Source organism: Trichosurus vulpecula, chromosome 8 (assembly GCF_011100635.1).
Source record: "Trichosurus vulpecula isolate mTriVul1 chromosome 8, mTriVul1.pri, whole genome shotgun sequence".
NCBI classification, from domain to species: Eukaryota; Metazoa; Chordata; class Mammalia; order Diprotodontia; family Phalangeridae; genus Trichosurus; species Trichosurus vulpecula.
Window position 1 is genome coordinate 139,052,731 of NC_050580.1, and position 23,136 is coordinate 139,075,866.

A 23,136-nucleotide genomic window follows, 5' to 3' on the forward strand; every position below is an offset into this window, starting at 1 on the left:
AGAATATTATTCTAGGAGACTGTTGGATTTTTCCCTCATGTGTCTTTTCATCTATGGTAATAAGATTTTGCTTTGCAAGAAGTTCCAGCTGTCTAAATATTCCAGACTCAGTAATGTAAAGAGGCTAACAGATCTAGTCTGGTGTCCACCAGAGGCAGAGCACTCACTCAGATTTTTTAAAATTATTCAACTTTATTTGGCAACTAAGCAACAAGGCAGATAAACAGTATGCGAGCCACCTGGCCTGTCTGAGATCCAGCATACTTCCCATCTTGAGCTGATAGTGGCCTTTTCATCTAATACCTTGGGGTCTCATGTTTTTGTACCACTTCCTACAGCATTTAGCTTACGTTGAAATTTACCAGAGAGCTCTCTGACTTGAAATGATGGGCTCATCCACTATCAACAGGAGACTTTATTTTTGGTATGTAGGATTCCATTAAGAAGCATGCTATCTGAAAAACAGATGGATTTTACTGGGATGAATTAGGTAAACAGTCGACAGTCATACACATCACTTGTGTATATATTTTTTAAACTATGTGCTAGTTTCTGGGGGAAATAAACTATTAAATAAGACAAGGTTCTTGCCTTCATGAGATTCACCAGCTAGTAAAGAAAGATCAAAATGCAAAAATAGCTATCATACAAAATTATATATGCAATAAATGCGTATGAAAAGTGCAAGCCAAGTACTGTGAATCATGGGGAGGATTCGAGGAGGGGGTGGGGAAGGATCCAGGACATAGGGATGAGGAAAGGGATCCAAATGGAGGATTGTATGTCATTGCTGGCATAGGGAAGATCTTTAGCAAAGGCAAGGGATGCTGGAAGTGTAGGTGGGGCTTGGCACAGAGTAATCAAATTGACTGCACCATGGCCTTAGCTTCAGATGAGACTGAACTTATGAAACAGCGCCAGATTGTGAGGGCTCTAAAGATATCACTTACATTTAGCAAAAACTAATTTTTGGTAATGTCATCAATAACCTTTGGAAACCACTGATCTTGGAGAGAAGGCAGTGGAAAATAACAACAGTTGACATTTATAAAAAGCATTATGGATGGCAGAACATGGTACATGAATTATAAGATTTGATCTTCACAACAACTCTGTAAAAGGAGTGGTCCAGTGATAGTCCTCATTTTCACAGATGAGGAGACTGAGGTACAAGGGATTAAGTGATTTGCCAAAGACTACATGGGCTATTATGTGGAGAGCAGGGATTCAATCTGTCTTCTGACTCCAAATCTAACCTCTTTTGTTTAAAACATGAATCATACTTATTTTGTCCCGAGACTGGGACAGGAATGGAAATAGAGAACGTATTCAACTAGAGATTAATACTGAATATGTTTTTAATGAGGCTATCTGTGAAGACTGTGGGATTTGGGCATATGCCCCCAATTATTGACTCATATGCTCTCCTGTGGTAGAAAGAAAAAAATGCAGATAGGCTGTTGGGTTTGCTTTTTATTTTTCATTTTTAACCTATTTCAAGTCAAACTCGTTACTCCGTCTAAAATCATTAAGTATCAATACCAACAAATACATACTAAAAGCTGTGTCTCCAAAGCCAAAGTGAAGAGGAAAACTGAGCCCATTTTCAACAAAATTCAAAGCAGGTCTTTGATCAATGACCATCCAAAAGCTGGATAATTCAATTGCAAATTCACCAGGCTGATTACAAGATTGCTCCCATCTCTATTTCAGTTTGTCCACATGTACAAGAACTGTGAATGAATGAAATGCATTTATTAAATGCTTACTATGTGCCAAGCACTATGCTAAGTGATGGAATACAAATACAAAGTCAAATAATCTCTTTCAGCAGCTGGCTAACTTTCTAGTGGGGATAGAGAGTAGGGGGGTAGGCAAGGAAGGTTTTGGGAAATCACAAGGATTGGATGGTGAGTGGAGCCACAGAGCCATTGATTGTCATAGCTTTTCCAAAAGGACTGGCAGTAGTATTTGATTATTGTTTCCACCTCTTTAAGTGGAAAGTAGAGTCCCAGGAATAATAAGAACTATTATAATCATATTTTTCCCACTGAATGTGGAAAGTGCTATGAAGGGAGAGGGTAGAAGTTTGAATGGGATTTGAAATATGGTCTGAATTTGTGACATATAAATCAGTATTATTTATTCTGTCCATACACATATAGCATATGCCTGTATAATACATATACATGTTGTTGGTTGTTGTCCATGCTTAAAGAGGACCAAAACAACATCACTGTGTTAGGGTCAAGATACAGTGTGTCCAATAGTTCCACGATGGCATGCTTGCACAGATTCTGGAAAATGGAAGATGTTCTACAGCTTTCCCAGTCACCAGGGGAGTGAAGCAGGGCCATGTGCTTACTTCCATGCTTTTTAGCATGATGTTTTCAGCAATGTTGCTGGAAACCTTCAAGGACAACAAAAATGGTATCAAAATCAGTTACTGCACTGATGGTAAATTATTTAACTTGAAAAGTCTACAAAGTCAAGACTAAAATGGAGGAAGAGTTGGCATGTGACTTTTTGTTTGTAGATGATTGTGTATTCAGTGCAGCCTCTGAGGATGAGATACAACAGAGCATGGATCAATTCTCTGCCATTTGTGCTAATTTTGGCCTGACAATCAACACCAAGAAAACAGAGGTACTTCACCATCCAGCCTGCACCATCCATATGTGGAACCATCAGTTACAGAAAATGGAGAAATTTTGAATGGTGTGAATAAGTTCACTTATCTTGGCAATGTACTTTAAAGCATGTACACACAGATGGTGAGTTTGATGCACACATGGCTAGAGCTAGCTCAGTGTTTGGGAGGCTCCAAAGAAAAGTGTGGGAAAGGAGAGGTATTAGACTGCTCACTGAACTGAAGGTCTACAGAGCCATGGTGCTGACCTCATTGTTGTATGCCTGTGAAACCTGGACAGTATACTAACGCCATGCCAGGAAATTGAATCAATTCCATTTGAATTGTCTTAGGAAGATTCTGAAGATCACCTGGGAAGATAAGGTACCAGACACTGAGGTTCTTTCTTGAGCTAACCTGCCAAGCATTTAAACTCTACTGAAGAAAATCCAACTCCAATAGGCTGGCCATGTTGTTCAAATGCCAAATGTACATTTGCCTAAAAGACTGTTTTACAGAGAATTCACAAAAGGCAAGCCCTTACATGGAGGTCAGAAGAAGTGATACAAGGACACTCTCAAGGTCTCTCTGAAAAACTTTGGAATCAATTGTAAGACATAGGAGACACTGGCACAGGATTGTCCACCATGGCATGCCCACATCAAAAAAGGCACTATGTTCTATGAGCAACGCAGAATTGCAATAGTTCAAAAGAATGAGAGGAAAAAATTTAGAGACATCTCCACTCCAATGTTCATATGGAATATTAGTGCCCAACCTGTGGTAGAGCCTTCCAAGCATGTATTGGTCTGATCGGCCACAGTCAGACACGCTGATGTCATTTTAGTCCTTTCTGAGCACAAAGGATAACAACCAACTACATATCTACCTACCTATCTATCTGTCTATATATCTATACATGTACACACACACACACGCACCCGGGCTATGTACATTTGTGCTGGCTGATTCATCAATCAAGATAGCATAGCCTTGTGGTTCCAAGCTAAGCTGATTAAGTTACCTAGGACAAGTGTTGGGAAGCCCAGTAGCAAGGTGAATGGTGAGGATAATATCAGCGTAGTTGATCTGCTGGATGTGAAGCATGACCTGCAAAGACCAAAACCTTTATTTAGAAAACAGGACCCAGGTGTACTCTATGCAAAAGCCATGTAGCCAGGCAGCCAGCACCTATATCTGAGAATATCATGAGTTCTGATTCCATTTCTAGCATGGTTACACTGAACAATCTTGAGGAAGGGACTCAAATTTATTAGTAGATCACAAACTATGGGTTAGAATTTGAGGATGTCTAAGAACCCTTCTAACTCCAAATCCTGTGAATAAAAATTACTTGGAGGCTGGAGCTAGAGTGGTCTATTTCTTTGCATTCATTTTCCTTCTCCCATGTCTAACACAGTGATGTGCTCATAGTAGATGTTCAATAAATCCTTGCTCAGATAATTAGCAAATGATTCAGTTTCTTGCTTTGCAAAAGTGTAATATCCTTGCCTTTGCAGAAATATTTAGAGGCATGAAAATAGCTCATTTTGAAGGTCTGAACAGTACAAAGATCATTAGATCCATATTGACCTTGAGTGAAGCCTGGATTCTATCCTAATTACCTCTTCTCTCTATTTTACAGATTGATCAAAAGCAATTTGACAAAATTCTGGACCTGATAGAGAGTGGAAAGAAAGAAGGTGCTAAATTGGAATATGGGGGCTCAGCCATGGAAGATAGGGGGCTATTCATAAAACCTACAGTGTTTTCAGAAGTTACAGACAACATGCGGATTGCCAAAGAAGAGGTGGGTTATCATGAATCTTAATAGGAAAACAGAAATAGTGTGACTCAGTGGACTTGGAGGTTTGGGCCTATCAAATTGCATGGAGCCTGAGAACATGTCCCTTGAGTCCAAAGGACCTCAGTGATAACTTTTTGCTTCCTCTTAGTGGAAGTAAATTTTTATAGCACTTCTTCCTGTCATCCTAAAAAATACTTCAGAAGGATTATGATTTTGCACTAGAAGGATACTTCAAGTTCATGTAGTCCAAACTTCTTATTTTATAGATGAGGCCTGGAGAGATAGTGACTTGACCAAAGTCACACAGCCAGTAAGTAACAGAGCTAGCCTGTAATCTTAAATCCTCTTTACTCCAAATCCAGCCCTACTATTCCACACCTCAGTTTGGGGCCATCATGTTTTATTGACATTTGAAAGATTTGTCTTTCCCAAGGGATGTTTTTCTAAATATCCCAGAAGAAAGGGGAAAGCAGACTACACGAAGCTGTTATTAATTCAACAATTTCAAACAGTACATAAATCACTTTCTCTGCCATTTGAACTTTTCAACAGTTAAACTGCACATAGAAGTGACATTACTTCTGGTTAGGATAGAAGGAAAGAGAATTAGATGAGGAGGTTAAAATCCACCCTCCCCCCCATATCCTAGTTTTTTACTTTCGTTTCTTTCCAAAGGAAACTATTTAGTTAGAGTTAATACTTTCTTCATGTAATTTTAGAAGCTGTAATGCTTAGTTTTGTGGAAAATCAAATGACTTTTCCCTTGTTCATGGCCAGAATCTAAATCTTTTGATCTTTATAGTCCATTTTTAAAATACTGGTACCTCTAAAAAAAAAATTCAGGTCCATATAGCCAGGAGGAAGGCTGTGGCCATAGGTAAGCCTTCTTTTTCCCTTCTTCCACTTCTGAAAGTTAATCAGAGTAAATTCAAAGTAAAGAAAATATACTCTTTCCCCCCAAAAAAAATTTTTAAAAGTCAGTTGATTCTTTCATAAAATACTTGGCTTGCCATTCACCCTCTACTGATTTTCACCCATCCATCAATATAGTATAATGCTTTAATTCCACATCAAGGAAAATTCTATTTTAAGTTTCATTGGCTTTTTAAATAAATGTTGGTGCAGAGGATTGATATTTCTTATCTCTATACATATTTCTTAAAATCAAAGCTATACCTGTTAAACAAAAGCCCCTACAATTAGAAAACAGTGACGTCCTGAGAACTTCCCTCTTATTTACATGACGGACGTGATCCTGACAACAAAGCACAGGTGGTTGCTTTGGGATTTTGACAAGCCAAGATTCCTGAAACCAGCCAGCACCCAGTACCACTTTCTATTCTCCCCAACCAAATTCCTATAAGGAACGTTTATTCAATGAATGCATCCCTTGTAAAGCTCTTGTTGAAGTTTTCCCTTCTGGTCATCATTTTGAAATGATAGAAAGGCAAAAGAACCCCACAAAGACATAAATCTAACACTGTCTTTCTAATATCAAACAAGATGGCATCTGGTTACCATGGGCCAGGTTTGCATCCTCGTAACAATTCCTATAGAGTTTATGTAGGATGAGAATCTGGCCCCATATGATTAGACCCCAGGATGTTTTGCCTTTTTTTTTTTTTAATGTGTCCATTGGGAAACATAAAAGAGTAAATTACTGCCAAAGGCTTTCTGGCAGGGAAATTTTATAGACTTTAGTCTTGAGATTTTTATGGGTTACTTACTGTACACTGATGGCATACAACTCAACTTTTTAACTGTCCTGTGACATGCAGTTTCTAAGGAACCTGGGAAAGTATTTCCTCAGCCTAGACATAATGTTAGATCTAAAAATAGGTTTGGACACTGAGTCTAGTAATAAGTTTCCTTCAAAAGCCACCTTTTAAATTCTCAACTTTAGATTTATAGCACTGTTTTCCTTTTTTCTTTTTTTCCTCTTTACTCACACTCCATTTTGGTAAAAATTTGCCATGCCTCTTCCAATGCTTACCAGAACTTGCTAAGAGCAGGAAGTCCTTTCGTTGTTCTGAAGATCATCCATTTGTGGAAAATGTGGCACTCTGTGGGTTGCAGGGCATAATCATAGAACTGTATCTACCCCAGTTCCTTAACAATATTACATAAAAGGTCCCAACATCTTCATTGTTAGTGTATGCTTGGTAGTTGTTCTCTGCAAGCCTTCCATGCTTTTCCATGCTCAGGAGCTCAGAAAAGGATTCTATTAGAAGAACTTTAACCTTCAACATTTTTAAAAATTTTGATTCGTTTTTCTTAGATTTCCAGAAAGACAAAATACTTTATAAAAAAAAGCCCTTGAGACTTCTTACTCTATAATTCTGAGGATTATCTGAAGCCGCAAAGGAAAGGCAGTAAGTGTCAGAGTCAGAATTTGAACCCAGATCCATTGATTCCAAATTGAGTGCTCTGTCCAGTTCGTCCCACAGTCCAAGTTACTGATGATCATTTTGCATGTTTGGACAAGACCATTAAAGTGAGGAAATTCTTTCTGAGGTCATGGGATTGCAGTATGCATTTGTCCCTTACTACCATTCTTATATTTCATTGTAGATCTTTGGACCAGTACAGCCAATAATGAAGTTCAAAAATATAGAAGAAGTTATAAAAAGAGCAAATAGTATTGAGTATGGACTCACTGCAGCTGTATTCACGAAAAATCTCGATAAAGCATTGAAACTGGCTTCGGCATTAGAATCTGGAACAGTCTGGTAAGTATGTAGTATGCATTGTTCCTCCCAGGCTTTGGAACCCCTGGAGAGACTGCTTTCTTCCTAACTTTTAAACGTTTTCAAAAGCCTATCAATGGCCAAATGATCTCAGAATAGGCTGCAATGCAGAAGTGAACACTAGGTGTCATGTTTTTTAAAAAATCCTGTCTAGTTCATGGGAGTCTGATGATTTAAAAAAAAATTTTTTTTTTGTTATTTCTATTTGTTCAACTACTGGTTTCACTCTTCCTTTTCCCCAGCTTTTTAACCCTCTGCTTTCATTTGCCTTTTTTCCTCCTTGGCTCACTTTTCCTTTGTTCATAAATTTATACTCTGAGTTTCTATCCCTACTATGAACACACATGTGAAATGATGTAATCTTTTGTTAGTTCAGCTGTTTCTGGATTAATTCGATCAAACATCTGTTTTGACTAATTGAAGTAAATGAGGGCTACCATCCTTATTTACCTTAAGAGTAACAATAAAACATCACCCACTGAAAAAAGGGTTGATATCTAGTTATGATATGTGGAATGGCAAATAATGAAACTACATCTTCAGGTGTTACAGGTAGAAAAGAGAAATTGAGACTTTTCCTTTTTTTCTCCCTATTTTCCTCCTTCCTTCCCTCTCCACCCCCTCCATCATTATTTAGAATCCTCCTCAACTGGAAGCTATATGCTTGAAATATTTAGCTTATCATAAAGGGGTGAGAAGCGAAGCGAGGAGATCAAAAGTTGTTAAACACTATAGATGGACTTTATTAAATACCAATGTCTTCTCCATGTAATTATATTTTTAAAATTCTTTCTGTAGGATCAACTGCTACAATGCCATCTATGCACAGGCTCCATTTGGTGGCTTTAAAATGTCAGGAAATGGCAGAGAACTGTAAGTTTTGTTAATAATAATAATTTTAATGATCTCTTTTACATTTATATTGCATTTTATATTTGCAAAAGTATTTTAACATATGTTATCTCAGTCCTTACTCCTACATTGTGAGTTAGACAGTTTAGGTATTATTATTCCATTTTGTAGGTATGGAACCTGAGGCCCAGAGAGACCCAAGTTTTCACAACTATTAAATAGCAAAATAAGGCTTTAACTCTGCTCTTTCAACTGTCTAGTGTTCTTTGTAGAACCACATACTGTCATTCCTATCTCATTAAGCCCCTAAGTGAGCAACCACAAAATGAACCAGATTTTCAAGAACATAATAGTTTGGGCTCCACTTTAATTATCCAAACTTCTCTTTCATTGCTGCAACTTGAACTGTTAATGGCATTCAGTCTGGTGATCTTATAGTTCCTTATATGCGTCATTCTCATTTCTATGTCTGAGGCTTTGATAATTCTGTTTCCTACCCTCTAATCCCACTTGAAATACCCTGCTCACAGAAGGGCTCTAATGTGTAATCTGCTAAGTGATTCATTTTTGGTGAATAACTTTGAAATTTCATCCTTCATTTCCTTCAGAACCCTCAAGTGTATGTTTTCTGGTCTTATTTTGTAAATTTGATTTGAATATTCTCACTAGTTACTACTCTTAGAACTAGCACTATCAGAAGACAATTTAAAAGTAAGACTTCCTACTTCATGTGTTTCTCAGTGAAAACTAAACCAAAGAATTCATTCAACCTGTTGATCTTCTCACTTTAAACCCTAAACAAATCCTTTGCTTCACCATCATCAAGGGGGCCCTTTGGTTCTATACAGAGAATCATTGGTTTCTGATAGATGTATGGAAATTTTATATATGTGGGTATATGTGGCATATATTATATATATACATATATGTGTAAATACACATATATAAGATATATATGTATGCATTTTAAATTTTGGTTTGCTTTGGTTTTTAGAGTCCTTTGTAAAATGGATCACAAACTTTTTTGTCTCAGTTTTATTTTATAGCTGTTATGGTTTGTGGATTTTCCTTTTCTTTGAATTTGACTTTTTCAGGGATCCTTAGTACGCATTTTTCCTGAGGGTTAATTTTTCAAGACTATCCTTTAAGTGTTCTTTAATGTCTATATTTTATTGTAATTACATTTTTTAATATTGAATGACTGATTCCGTGGGTTTTCTCTCTCCTAGCTGGATACAGAATTTAATTATGTTGTTTTTAGTTCTTGCCTCGTGTCCAAAGTTGTTTTCAATAAATATTATTGAATCAGTACTTAAGATCACAGTATCATAGATTTAGAGCTGAAAGGGTCATCTGGTCCAACCCTCTTATTTTAAAGTTGAAGAAACTGAAGCCTAGGGACTTTTCTAAGGTGACACAAGTCTAAGAGGTAGGATTTCAAAAGCGCTTCTTCTAACTCCCGTCTTTCCACCATATATTCATGAGCCATTGTATTATCTGTTCTGGGCAGCAGTGCTTTTGTATTATGCAAAAATCTCATCTCCGTTTCTTCTCCCAATGAAGCTTTCTGACATTCCAGGTTTAGGTAAATAAATTTACCCACTATCACTACCTGGCTTAACTTTGAATCTTCCTCAGTCTCATCAGAGCTTTACCCCCTCTGTTGTGGGAGTTAAGTAAGCTCACTTAAATTTAACTTGCTTTTGTATAGGCTTTAGAATGGACAAAACTGTTTAAATTATGCTTTGACCTTCACAAGAGTTCAGTGACATATATAGTGTATCTATTAGTATCCCCATTTTGCAGGTGAGAAAATGGAGGCTTAGAAATGCAAATACATACAAATAATAAGTAGCAGACTTTAGACTCAATCTTGGGTCTTCTCACTTAATACTGAGCTCTTTCCACTATGCCATATTGCCTCCCCCACTTTATATGTACAGTAGGAAGGATTATTTTCTATCTCTAATTCTGGAGGAGGTGGTAGAAATGAGTCATATACAGTGCCCTCAAGGTGGGAAATTATTTGAGCCAATGATTTGAGCAAGAACCAGGACAAGGATCCAGTTTCCATTGGTTCTAGGCAAGACTGGCTCCTACTGTAGCCAGGGAAGGGCAGGAGGGGTTCAGCAAAATAAGGCTGTGTGTCCATTCAGAGTCCACCATCTGTACAAGACTCACTGAAGACAAAGAAGTCTGGGGATCGTTTGTGGAATGAGACACAAATGCCAGTGCATTTCCTTATGCAGATTTTGTGAAAATGTTGTTGAGTCATTTCAGTCATGTCCAATTCTTCATGACCCCATTTGGGGTTTTCTTGGCAAAGGTTTTGGAGTGTTTTGCCATTTCCTTCTCCAGTTCATTTTACAGATGAAGATCTGAGGCAAACAGGGTTAAGCGACTTGCCCAAGGTCACAGAGCTAAGAAGTGTCTGAAGTCAGATTCAAAGTCAGACAGATAAGTCTTCTTGGCACCACCTAAAATAAAGAATTCTTCTAAGAAAAAAAAAAAAGAGATGTCACTTCACCGTCTCCAGTCCTCTCTAAAACTATATAGCTGAGCAGCTGCTGCCCTACAGTAGTATAGGAAATTTTTTCACTAGGATTTCTCTAGACCACTGGTATCAAATAGAAATGGGGGCCACTTTCAAGATCCTTGTAGACACATATTGACTTAGAAAACCATGTTAATATTATCTATGTTTTACTGTATTTTATTTATCTTGTTAAATATTTCCTAATTACATTTTAATCTTGTTGGTATAGAGCATATTTGATACCTCTGATCTAGATCAGTAAAACCATACCTCTCTCAAAATTTACTCATTTATAAATGTTTACAGATTATTTGTCCTATTAGATCATGAGCTCATTGAGGAAAGGGATTGTGTTTTGTTCACTTTTTCCTCTACCCAGGCATCGAGCACAGGGCTTTGTACATAGTAGGCACAGAGGTTTTCAGAGATTTGGGCCACTTTCCCTTGTTTTGGATTGGGGCGGGGGGAGGGAAGGGGTAGCCATTTAATTGTTTTAGGGAATGACCCCATAAAAAATCTGCTTCCAATGATGCTCAGAGTTGCCTGAGGCAATGAGAAATGAAGCCCCCTGTCCATCCAAGGTCACACATCGGATCTTCCTGATTCCAAGGCTAGTCCTTTATCCGCTATGCACATATGTTCTTCTGTTTAGGATGCAGGGGTTAAAAAATTAAGATGCTGCTGATTTAGTATTTTTTTCATTTTATTTTTCTTGCTTTTTTGCAACACAGCTAATGTGAAAATGTTTTACATGACTTCAGCTGTAAAATGGATATTGTACTTTTGCTTTCTCAATGGGTGGGGGAAGGAGTGAAGGTAGGGAGAAAATTTAAAACTGAAAATAAAAATTAACCAAAAAAATGATGCCCTTGCTTTAAATAAAACAGAGGTGTTTGGGTTTTTTGTTTTGTTTTGTTTTTGGAGGGGGAAAATTTTCTCTGACCACTAAATACCCAATTATTTTTAGTGACTTCTAGCCACAGCCTCTCTCCTGCCTCCTGAAACCCCATTCTGACCACTAAGTACCCCAATTATTTTTAGTGACTTCTGGCTACAGCTACCTCTCCTGCCTTCAGAAACTCCAACCTCCACACATTCTTTTCCTACCTCCTTTGAAGGATTTTAAACTGCCCTTTAAGAGAGATTTGTGTAATGCAAATATACCAGGCCCATTTCCTTCTAGAGCCCTTTACTCTGGGGTGAATGCACCCTCCTTTTGCCACATGAATTCTGAATATTTTGAAGCCATCATCCAAACTAAAACATGGTTTAAACAAATCTTCTCAGGTGTCCTCACTTTCTTTCTTTCTTTTTTTTTTTGACTGATACATTAGTCCTTTGAGATTGTCTTAGATCATTGTATTGCTGAGAATATCTAAATCATTCACAGTTGTTCAGTTTCTTAACCTGCTTTCTGATGATCTCTCCCTTGCATGAATTCAAAGTGACTTGGCAGAGTCATATGGATAAAGCAAGTTTTATATATACGCATATACATATACACACATATGTATATATACACATACATATATATACACATATACATATACATGTATCACATAAGGAATCTAGAAAATGTGTTTTTTTAATTTTGTTTTCTTATTATTACAGAGGTGAATATGCTCTGGCGGAATACACAGAAGTGAAAACAGTTACTATAAAACTCAATGAGAAGAATCATTGAATGGGAGATATCCTTCCTTAAGCATCTGACGTTCTGAATGTGGCAGAGAAATTTTGTAGAACACAGCACTTCTTTGAAAAAAAAACAACTTAATTTCTTCTAGAACTTTTAAATCTACCGAATTTTGAAAGAAGTTTTCTCTCATTCATGTCCACCTTCATTCATCCAAATTCTGGAGGGCTCCATTAGCCACCTGTGAATTTTGTCACACTTCATGGTAATCAAGTTATCAGCTATTACTAGAGTTTTGCCCCTTTAGACCTGGTCATGGGGGACAGTGAAGAAGCTCAGGGCATTGTTTAAAAAAATGACATTTCCCAAAACAATGACATTTGACCCGCGCTTGAAAAGCACTTGACCAAATTTCTTGTCTCTGTTAAGAATTTGGCAAAAAAAAAAAGTCTTCTCTAGACATAGAGAGGAGAAACTGTATAATTTATAGTGATGGGTCTTGTCAAAGACCTCTTCCTCTACCCCCACTTCCACTAAGACCAGTCCAACTGAATTCTGTGGTTCATCCTAGTTTTATTATTAGTCTTATATTAAGCACAGCTGGATATGGCCATTCAGCCAGAGGTTAGGTAGAAAACACAAATGGAATGATATGGATTAATATAAACTTTAATTCTACTTTGATTTGAAGACTATAATCCTGTGTCAAGTTCCTTCATAAAGATGTTAATATCATTAAAGGACATAATGAATGGTAATTAATTTGGCAGGCAGTTATCTTCATTCATAGTACGGTATGCTTTCATGACTTGGAATATATAAGTCCCAAAATATCACTTATTCAGTAGCCCCCAAAACACACTACACACAACATATATATCCTGCCAAGCACTTTCTTTTTTGGGGGGAAAAGAGACTTTTGCACTGCATTCACCACAAAGATTTCCTCTATTTTATAAAGTCTTATAGCTTGGTATATGTTTAACTTTTAAGCACAAAATGGGAGATTTTCACAGCAGTTTCACCACGAGCTCTGCATATCTGTCCCTAGGATAGTAGAGTCAGAACATTAAGCAACATTTATTAAGTGCCTACTATGTGCCAGGTACTGTGCTAAGCTCTGTGCAACAATCAATAAGCAGTTATGCACCTACTATGTGCCAGGCACTGTGCTAAGCACTAGGCGTTAACAAGCTACTTAAAGTGAGAACTCTTTTTTCCCCCACAAACTGCAATTCTGCAACAGGTAGTAATGCTCTGTGGTTATCCCTAAGACCTTCTTTGGCTCTCTCTCTCCCCTCTGGAGCACTGATCATAAGTAACATGTCCCGTTTGTTGTTTGTTTTTAACAGCGCCTTAAAGTGCATTCTTTATAACAATCCTGTGAAGTAGGCAGCATAAGTGTTATTATCCCCATTTTTCAGGTAAGGCAACGGAGGCTCACTAAGTTTCAGTGAATTACCCACAGTCACACAGCTGGAAGGGAGCTTGAACTCAAACCCAGGTTTTCCAACATTAAATCCCAGGGCTCTTCCCACTGGGCCACGATGCTTGTTGATCCAAATTGCTTAGTAAGACTTATATACTACTGGAAAGATTGGTGTCACCTAGCCTTACTTTAGAAGCTTGCTACTCATATTGATTTCTAATTGATTCAGCAAATAATTATACGGACTGAGTGGAGACAAGAGGTCTCCTACTATACCCGAGTGGTTTAGGAATATTGCTTTTAAAAAAAAAAGTTGTGAATTTTTGTCTTCTTTTTATATAACAAAAACTTAAGATGTTCTATAATTCCAAACTTGGGAATGCTATAAATTTTCCCATTTGGCACTGAAATATCAAAGCTTATTTTTTAAAAAAATTCTTAAGGCATACTTTTAGTATCACCTAACTGGTATTTTTTTCCTGGATGTGAAAAATGATGCTTATATTTGAGATTGGGGGGGTAGCATAATAACGTAAAACTTCAAAAATAAAAATCAACACTTTTCACTACAGAAAATCATGTATATGATATAGAATTTCTATCCTTTTAGAAAATAATGCCATATGTAATTCACTGTTTTTTCCCTATCAGTTAAGACTCAACGTATTGTCTTATTATTTTATTAAATCAGGGTTTGACTTTACACACTGAACTTTCTGAATTTTTTCTTAGATAACTTTAGACACTAACTTTAAAAATAATCCCTCAGAGGGTTCTTCTTCTTTCATTGCACAGTTATGCTTTTCATATGAAATGCTACTTAAATTGTTTAAATATTTATAATTAGTATACGGTATATCCTATTTTTTTATAGCTGAAAGTACATGGAAATGGTATGTTTAAACTTCTTGTATATACTGTATTTAGAAATGGAAATCTATGTAATATTAGGTTTTCTATTCTTTAAAGATTTACTTTTCTGTGGTGTGGTTTAAAAAAAAACCCCACTATAATCCTGTGAATTCTAATTCCACTGCAGATTAAGTTTAAAGCAATGCAACAACACTTTTAAAACAGAATAAACTTTTGAGACAAAACAGAATGATTTGTTTTCCTTATCAACAAAAACTCATACCTATCATATTTGGATGTTTTCTTCTTTTACCTGGACCTGGTAGACAAATGGAGTACCTTAATCCAAATTAAAAAAAAATCCACTTGCTGGTTTGAGAGATTAAACTTACCTTTGCCCAGATTCACAGCCTTAGACGAGAGTTCTAATTGCCAAAATAAGATTTACTACTTTTTTATCTGGATGTTTGTATCTCAACTTTCTCAACTTTAAATCTGTTTTTGAAACTTCAGCAAATAATTCATAGCTAAGAGATGAAAGTTAAAGTTGGAATAAGAGCACCAATGGGGTTAAGTAGTAATCAACATTTTCTGGTTAATCTAATGTCTTGGATTTGAAGTTTTAAATGCAGTTCCTTCTATATTTCAGCAAAATGCTACTTTAAAAAAAAAGAGAAAATGGATAGACTTTGTCATCAGGTCAGATTCTGGAGCTGAGAAGCCAGTTGCTTCCTTTTCCAGATGAGACATTGAAAATAGGAGAGGTGACGTGACTTGAAATCTTATAATCATAGCACCTTTTCCACTATACCACAGAGGCAAAAAGGGGAATAGTTTTGCCTTGTTCAAGAATTATGTATTAGAAAATGTTACATTCTTCTTCTCCCAAGTGTTAGGTGAAGAGAAGTTTATTAAGAAAACAAATTTGAGAATTCTTTTGAACATATGTGTTAAATTACTACTATGATTTGACCAACTTTAAACAGGACAGTTGTAGTTTCCAATGCCCTCCTGTTTTGCTATGAGGCTTTTTGTCAACCTAGTCATTTCATTCCACACCACCATCCCCCGCCCCCCCCCCCCAAAAAAAAAACAAAGTGGAAAAAAGTACTGAATTTTCAGCCTGGCCCAATCTTGCTACATCTCCTACCATGCATTTCCTAAAGAAGTCACTAGGTGGCATATGATGGCGTTGTTGCTGGAGGAGTATTAACAAGGAAGTTAAGACTAAGAAGTGTAATGAAATCATAAACGTCTGCACTGTGGAGTGGACTTGTCTGCTATCTTCATTCTTTCTTTCTTTAGCCCTAACAGACAAAAATCACATCAGGACATTACCAGGAAGTGGCAATACTGTGCCCCTTTGCTATTTATAAGGGTCTGTGTTATGAGTTGTTTTCCAATTATGAAAAGAGATTTGCCCTAATATGACTGCAGTCTTGTCAGGTCTCCAATTATAGCTCTGCCTCACAGGGCGAGGCTTCCTAGCAGAAGTTCAGCCTGCCTGTAGGCCCAGAAAAGAGTTAAGTAATAACTGAATCCAGGACATGGGGATGAGAGAGACTTATGAAACATGCAGAAAAGCGCCTGTAGCCATAATAACTCACATTTGAAAGACCTGGGAAATATTTTCCTAATGACAATCTCACGAAATACTATACTTGCAGCTTATAGACCCATTTTATAGATGAGGAAACTGGGGTAGAAAGAGGTTAAATTACTTTCTTGGCCTTATAGGGGCAGATAGGTGGTGTGGTAGAATGCTGGGTCAGGAGTAAGGAAGATATGAGTTCAAATTACACCTCATTGCGTGACAGCATAGCTGTGTGACTATGGGCAAATCACTTAATCTGTTTGCCTCAGTTTCCTAAACTTTTATTATAAAATGAGGATAATAAAAGCAGTTCTTACGAGGATCAAATAAGATATTTGTAAGGCACTTAGCCTAGGGCCTGGCACATAGTAGGAGCTTTATAAATGCCTATTCTCTTCCCTTCCCTTCATTAGAGTTAGTGGTAAACCAGATTCAAATTCAGGTCTTTTTTATCTACAAGCCTAGAGCCTGCCACTAAATGCTAATAGTCACAGACCACCTAAAGGAATTAAGACATATTTTGAAGGCTGGAGCACAGAGTAATAATGGAAGGGGAAGTCATCTAAGTTTAGACTGAAAAATGTAGGCAGGAGTCAGATTGGGGGAAGGGCCTTACTTGACAAACTCGATTTTCACATTAGTTTCTGCTTCACTGAATACAGACAAGGGATGGCTGCAAAGAGATACATAAAATATCTGATAGAATGATGAGGCAGGGTCCCATGGGAGATAGAGCACGTTGACTTCCGAGCCAGAAAGACTCCAAGTCCTGACTCCGATAGATAGAGTGACATTGGGGAAGTGAGTAACCCTCCCCGGATCTCAGTTTCCTCATCCGTAGAATAAGGCGACAGGCTCCTAGGATCTTGATTCAAGTCTCCTAATTTCCATGGGCCTCAGTTTCCACTTCTGTAAAATCGAGGGAAGACTCGATAGCCTCTAAAGTCTGCCCCGAGGCCGTGGTCCAGTTCTCGGACCTCTCCAGCCTCTGGGTCCGAACTCCTTCTCCCTCCCAGCCCCCCTCCCCCGGCCACCGCTAAGTTTCCTTCCAGGGTCCGATGTTCCAGAAGTAACCAGCCCCGCAACTTTACTCCCCCGCTGCCGGCCAGCCCCTCCGACTCTCCCCTGCTTTCCCGGTGCCCCTAGCCCGGGGTGGCTGGCCATAGAGGAAGGGAGGTCCTCGCCCTGGCCAGGACCGTGACCATGACCGTGGCCCAGGCTGAGCGCGCGGCCCGGGGCGCAGCGCGGGAAGCGGGGGGGAGGAAGGGGGGCGCTGCTCCTCTCCGGCTCCGCCCTCCCCGGGGGACTCCCGCCCACGCCTCCCGCTTCCCTCCCCTCCCCTCCCCTCCCCACGGAGGGAGCGGCAGTAGCCCTGAGCCCCTATTCCACCTGGCAGCGCGGGGGCCCCTTGGACCCCTCCCAGAGTAGCAGGTAAGCTTCTCCTCGGACCCCTCCCTTATCTTGGCTTTTTCCTCCTCCGGGACGCATTCCACGCAGTTTCCGAGTGGGGTGGGGTGGGGTGGCTGGGTTCCTGAACTCCCTGTGCCTGCGGCGAGGGAGAGGCCATGCCAAGGGCTGGCCTCCTCGGGTCGGCCACCTCTTTCGGGGGCGGCCGCCGCTGCCCTCAAAGCCCAGGAGGACGTGGACTTTGGCTGCGGTGGGGGTAGGGGGGCGGGAAGGCTGGAGAACGCACCTTTCTCCAGGTGCTGCTCACCTTGGCTCGTGCCCGGGAGAGAGCGAGGTGCCTGCAGCGCTTCGGGGAGATTCCGAAACCCAAACTTTCTTTCTGCTGCCGGGATTTCTCTGCAGTGACTCACATCTCCTGGGAGCTGCCTGCGAAAGGGACCGGGAATGTGGGACCGGATGGGGGTGGGGTGGGGTGGGTAGGGGCTTTGGCGTCCGAACCTGGGGTTTGGGGTTGAAGCAAGACTCAGGGAACCGAGAAGGAAATCTGAGGTCGCGGACGGACCTCCTCGCGTAGATATGCATCAGCTTCCTACCCTTAGAAACAAGTCACTTCTGGTATCCACGATCTGTCCAGAATTTTAAACAGTGCCTGACAAATAGTAGGCGCTAAATACATGTTTAGTTATCGATCGATTGATATATCAGCCAAACAATATTTTGCGTGCAGTTCCTCTTGTCAGTCTTTTAAAGGATGTTTGTTAAGGGGAATGCATACGGGTTATTTTCCCCCAGAGATTTTTTTTGTACCTTGAACTAAGATGCCCAGAAACAAAAGCACCTTGCTTTTTTTTTTTTAAAGCATATGTAAGATTTTTTATTTCTCTCTTCAGTATCTGTCAGGACATACTGGAAGAGAAAAAGTCACTTTCTAGAAAAAAAAAAACCAACAACAAAAAAGGTTGTGGCACTCCTGCTTAGCTAGAATTTCAAATGATCCTTCAGAATCTTTTCGGGACCTAGACTTGATTTGATAAACTGCAGTGGCATTTCAGTAAGATCTTTAGAGGGGCAATTGTGATGAAGTAGCATCGAATGGAACAACAAAAGGAAAAAGGAAGAAGGTGTAGTGTTAAAGAAGTAACATCTAAACCTTCCCTTTGCTTTCAGACAAAATACTTGGCCTTATGCCTTTTTTTTGTTTAATTTTTTTTTTAACATTTGGTTGTCAAATCGTGGTGTTTGGAGAGAAAGGGCATTTGGAGTTTAATTTTGTTAAGTATGCTTGTAAAGCATAATATTGTCTGGTTGACAGGAATTTACTTAAGAAAAATAAACGTTCAGGTCTTCCCACCTCAGCTAAACATTTTAGGAAAATTTGAGTTTTCTATACCCTGATTACTCTCATGGGGATTTTGGGAAGATTAATGAGAATACCATTTACCTCTATGATACCTGGGATATTGTTTTTGCCCAAGTTTATGAGTTTCTACATTAAGTAACTTTGCCTAGAAGTTAAAGAATTGACTTTAGCAGGTGAACAAGGATCTCTCAACTGATGCCTTCTTTATCTGCTAGTCATGATTTGAAGGCCTTGGAAAATTTTGTCCTTGGAGGGGTGAGGGTGGGGGAACAAACACTTTTCTAACCCTGGATTTGGAAGAGCTTTACGATTCATCTTTTCTAAGATTGTCTCCCACCAGAAGGCCTTTCACTAGGCTGGAATGGACTCCCTCAGTATCTCTACCTATTGGGTTTAATAAAAAGTCAGCAAAAGAAATCCCTCTTGAATTACTGAAATCTTTAAAGGCCCAGTCCAGGTACTACTTCCTCCATGGTTGCTTATCTTACTGTCCCCAGCCTTACCCCCAACTACCAGCTAAAGTGATACATCTCTTTGTCCTCAAATTTCCTTAGAGCGCTTTGTTCTGAGCTTTTATTGTTATCACATTCTGCCTTGTGTCAGTTAATTTGTACATTTTTGCACATTTGTATAGCTGGAGAATTGATGTTGCCAGCAAAAAGTCAGCACCCGCTGCTAACCTGTTGCTGATGAATTTCTCCAAAATTAGGCTGGTTCTTACACAAAAGACCCACCAGCTACCCTGTAAGTCTTTGCTGCCAGGTAGAACCCTCTAGAGCTTTTTTTTATGCATTGCAAAGACTTTCTGAACCCAGAGTCACCTCTAGGCCACAATGAGGCTGGGCCTTAGGACTTTATGGTTTTACTACTTTCACCCTGACACACCTCTTTGAAGTAAATCGACTTCATTACTATCCTTCTTTTGTGGGAGAAAGATGTGAGGTCACAAAGAGAATACCGACTTTATTATTCTGAGACTTCGGAAGCTTTGTAAGATGAGATGTCATGGGACACAACTACCAGGAGAAAACAGACCTTTTTATTTTGAAAGATCTTGGAACATTTATGCATTTATATAGATGGAAAAGGTTTGGAAACCACCCTTTGGCTGAAAAATGGAAATTTTGCACTATTTATCTCTTCCAAGCTAATTTCATAATTTAGTAATTTGATCATACCAGGAACCTAACTAAAGATGAGGGGAACTTCGAGGAAGCTAAGATTTTATAGCAAATTTTGACTGAGAAGGGAAAATGTGGGCCACTTCTAATATAAGATAATTTCCCAATTTAGAAATTTGATTATACCAGGAGCCGAAAGATAAGGGGATCTATGAGGAATGAGAGATCTGTTTGAGGGCAAAGATTGAGCAAAATTTAAGTTGCTGCACCTTGTAACTTCTATTTAGCAAATGAACAAAATTGTGGCTATAAAGCCGCTCTGGTGGCAAAATATTATGTTGGTAAAAATTATTTTCATAGAGAAACTGAAAGCAAAAAGGGGAACAGCATGTGTTGGGGGGGGTTTTAGCAGAAGCTAAAATTTCAAGTTTGCAGCAAAAAGTAAAAATGTGGAGAAACATTATTACAGGTAGGAAACTTTTAAAAATTTTAGACAGTTGCCTAGCATTATATTGCTTTTAGTGTCAGGTGCATATAGTAAATATTTAATAACTCATTATATTTGAAGGCAGTTATTTACAATAGTTTTACTCCCATTCTACATCTCTTCCCCAAACCCAACCCCTGTGAATTTATTTTTTTTTTATGATTAGATTTTGTAGAGTTAACACCTCTTGGTTAAATCTCAGCAAGATCTACAGTCTCTACCCACCCCTTCCTGCCCTCCCCTCCTCCCTACTTCTTAGGCTCCAGAATGTTAAATAGCTAACATACCTGATACTTGTTCAGATATTTCTCCCTTCTATTTGAAGTACTTCCAAATAATATTTAGCACCACATCTGTGAATTTTGTTCAGATTGTGCCCCTCCAAACAACTCATTGTATTCTTAAAGGAGCTGAGGAATGCAATGGTAGATGATTTTCATAATATGAACTATCTGAGGACTCAGAAAAGTACTGGCTATTTGATTTTCAGTGCTCTTAAGCACAAAGTCATGAAATCTGTTGGACATATTTTTGCAGCTGTGTTGCTTAATAATTGTTGGAGACACAGTATATTTGGTGTAGTGCAGAACCAGGATCAATTAATTACTAAGCCTTTATTAAAATCTGGGATATGGGAGAAATTTTTTTTAAAAAAAGCAAAACCTTATGTTCTACTGGTAAAAGGCAATATGCACTCATACAAAATAAATACAAGTGAGAAAGTATAGATAGAGGAGAGAAGAGTACTCAGGACAAAGCCGTAAAGATAACAGCCAGCTAAGGAGCCCAAGAAGTGGCCAGACAAGTAATTGGAGAACTAGGAGAAAACACTGCCAGGAAAACTCATTTAAAAATGGAATATTCCAGATGAGAAGGTGGTCAATCCTGTCAAATGCTTCAGAGGGATCAAGAAGGATGTATGTTGAGGAAAGAGCATTAGCTTAACAGTTAAAAGATCATTGGTCATGTTGGAGGGATATGAAGGCAGAAGCCAGATTGCAGAAGGTTGAGAATTAGTCAATCTAGAAATATTTATTAAGCATCTACTATGTCCCAGACACTGAACAAGCTGGGGATACAAAAAGAGGCAAAAGAAAAGTCCCTGTCCTCAAAGAGTTTATGTTCTAATGGGAAATAAGTGAAAGGAGAGGAAGTGAAGACAGAGGAGATTACAGGATGATATCTTGAAGAGGTAGAGAGGAAGAGACTTGAGGTCTGTTTGTAGGCACAGCAGGGAAGGGGCGTTACATTGGGAGAGATTGAAGATTAGACCAGGAGAGGATAGTGGGGGCAGTTTGCTGAAGTAGAGGGGAGGGTATGGGATCAAGAAAAGTTGTCCTTGGTAAGGAGGACCTCCTCTTTATCTTTATATTTATATTTACTTATCTTTATTTAGATATAAATAGGGATAGAGACTGGGACTATAATTTCATTAATTATAGGGAACTTCCTCCAAGCTCCTCTGTAAATTTTGGAGAGTTTTCTAGAGCATTGAAAGACTAAATGATTTACCCCTGGGTTATTTGAACCTTGGTCTTCTGACTACAAATCTAGCTTTCTAGTTTCTGTGGCATATGTCATAAGTAAATATAATCCCCACCTTTAAGAGTTTAAATTTTAAGGGAGTCTGCTAATTAGAAAAGGGTAGGAGACCCTTCAGATGGCATAGTCCATATCCTCTCCAATCCCTGATTATAAAATAAAATTTTTTTCTAAATTAGATTTTATTTTATTTTTGAACAAAAATTCACCTTCCCTTCTTCCTACCTCCTCCATCCTTACTTAGGGGAGTGGAAGAGGTAGGGAACAAGTATTTATTAAGATCCTACTATTTGCCAGGCACTGTGCTTAAATGATTTACAAATATTGTCTGTTATAGTCAAACAAATTACCACATTGATCATTCCCCGCCCCCCCCCAAAAGAAATCTCAGTCTACTATGAGTTTATCACCTTTATTAGGAAGTGGACAGTGTATTTCATCATGAATCTTCTGGAATTGTGGTAGGTCATGGTGATAATCAAAATGTACACACTTTCTTTGTATGCACATTATGTACATGCTGAATGATGGCTGTTGATTGAGATGTTTGAGGGAAACTGCTTGTTTTCACCCAGCTCATCAGGGCTTAGCTGGAGTAGGTAGCACTTGAAGGTCACTGAAAGGAAGAGGGGAGTCATAGAGAGAAATAATTATTTTAGAGATTTACAGGAATGGAGAAAGATTTGATCATTCAAAAAGTTCTTTTCCCTCCTCCAGTATAGCAAACAAGATTTCTTCTCAACCACAATGTCGTCTTGCTTCCATACTGTCACCTGTACTCTGAACTGTACAGATGGTGACCTTTGACTGGGCTGCTTCAGAAACTGGATTACTGGAGTTTCACAACTGTAACCCAGAATGTACTGGTGTGTGGGTACTGAGGCATCTGCTGTAGGCCAAGAGCACATCATGGACCAAGGCCGAGATGGTAAGTCCTTTTGGTTTAGGACATTACAAGGCCAGGCTTATCTGTAAAGTCAGAGGTCTGAGTGATATAAGTGACTCACATTTATATAATTTGCTTAACGTTTTTAAAGTGGGTTTCTTCCTAATTACTTTGTGAGACAGCTAGGTTAAGGATTATTATGTCACCATTTTGCAAGTGAGGAATTTGAGATGCAAGTTCAGTAGGTTGTT

At 38.7% G+C, this 23,136-nt stretch overlaps 2 protein-coding genes across 4 annotated transcripts in view; both read left to right on the plus strand.

Moving 5' to 3' along the window:
* Nucleotides 1–12,367, plus strand: part of ALDH1A3 (aldehyde dehydrogenase 1 family member A3) — a 48,794-nt gene extending 36,427 nt beyond the window's left edge. For both annotated transcript variants that reach the window (XM_036735417.1, XM_036735418.1), the window contains 4 exons: nucleotides 4,275–4,439; nucleotides 7,008–7,165; nucleotides 7,982–8,056; nucleotides 12,183–12,367. In XM_036735417.1, coding sequence (XP_036591312.1) covers nucleotides 4,275–4,439; nucleotides 7,008–7,165; nucleotides 7,982–8,056; nucleotides 12,183–12,255 — 471 coding nt within the window. In that variant the 3' untranslated portion in view covers nucleotides 12,256–12,367. The remainder of the gene's footprint in view (nucleotides 1–4,274; nucleotides 4,440–7,007; nucleotides 7,166–7,981; nucleotides 8,057–12,182) is intronic.
* A 5,096-nt stretch (nucleotides 12,368–17,463) lies between these two features.
* LRRK1 (leucine rich repeat kinase 1) overlaps nucleotides 17,464–23,136 on the plus strand; it is a 159,468-nt gene continuing 153,795 nt past the window's right edge. For both annotated transcript variants that reach the window (XM_036735424.1, XM_036735425.1), the window contains exons 1-2: nucleotides 17,464–17,513; nucleotides 22,717–22,927. In XM_036735424.1, the coding sequence (XP_036591319.1) occupies nucleotides 22,858–22,927 (70 nt within the window). In that variant the 5' untranslated portion in view covers nucleotides 17,464–17,513; nucleotides 22,717–22,857. The remainder of the gene's footprint in view (nucleotides 17,514–22,716; nucleotides 22,928–23,136) is intronic.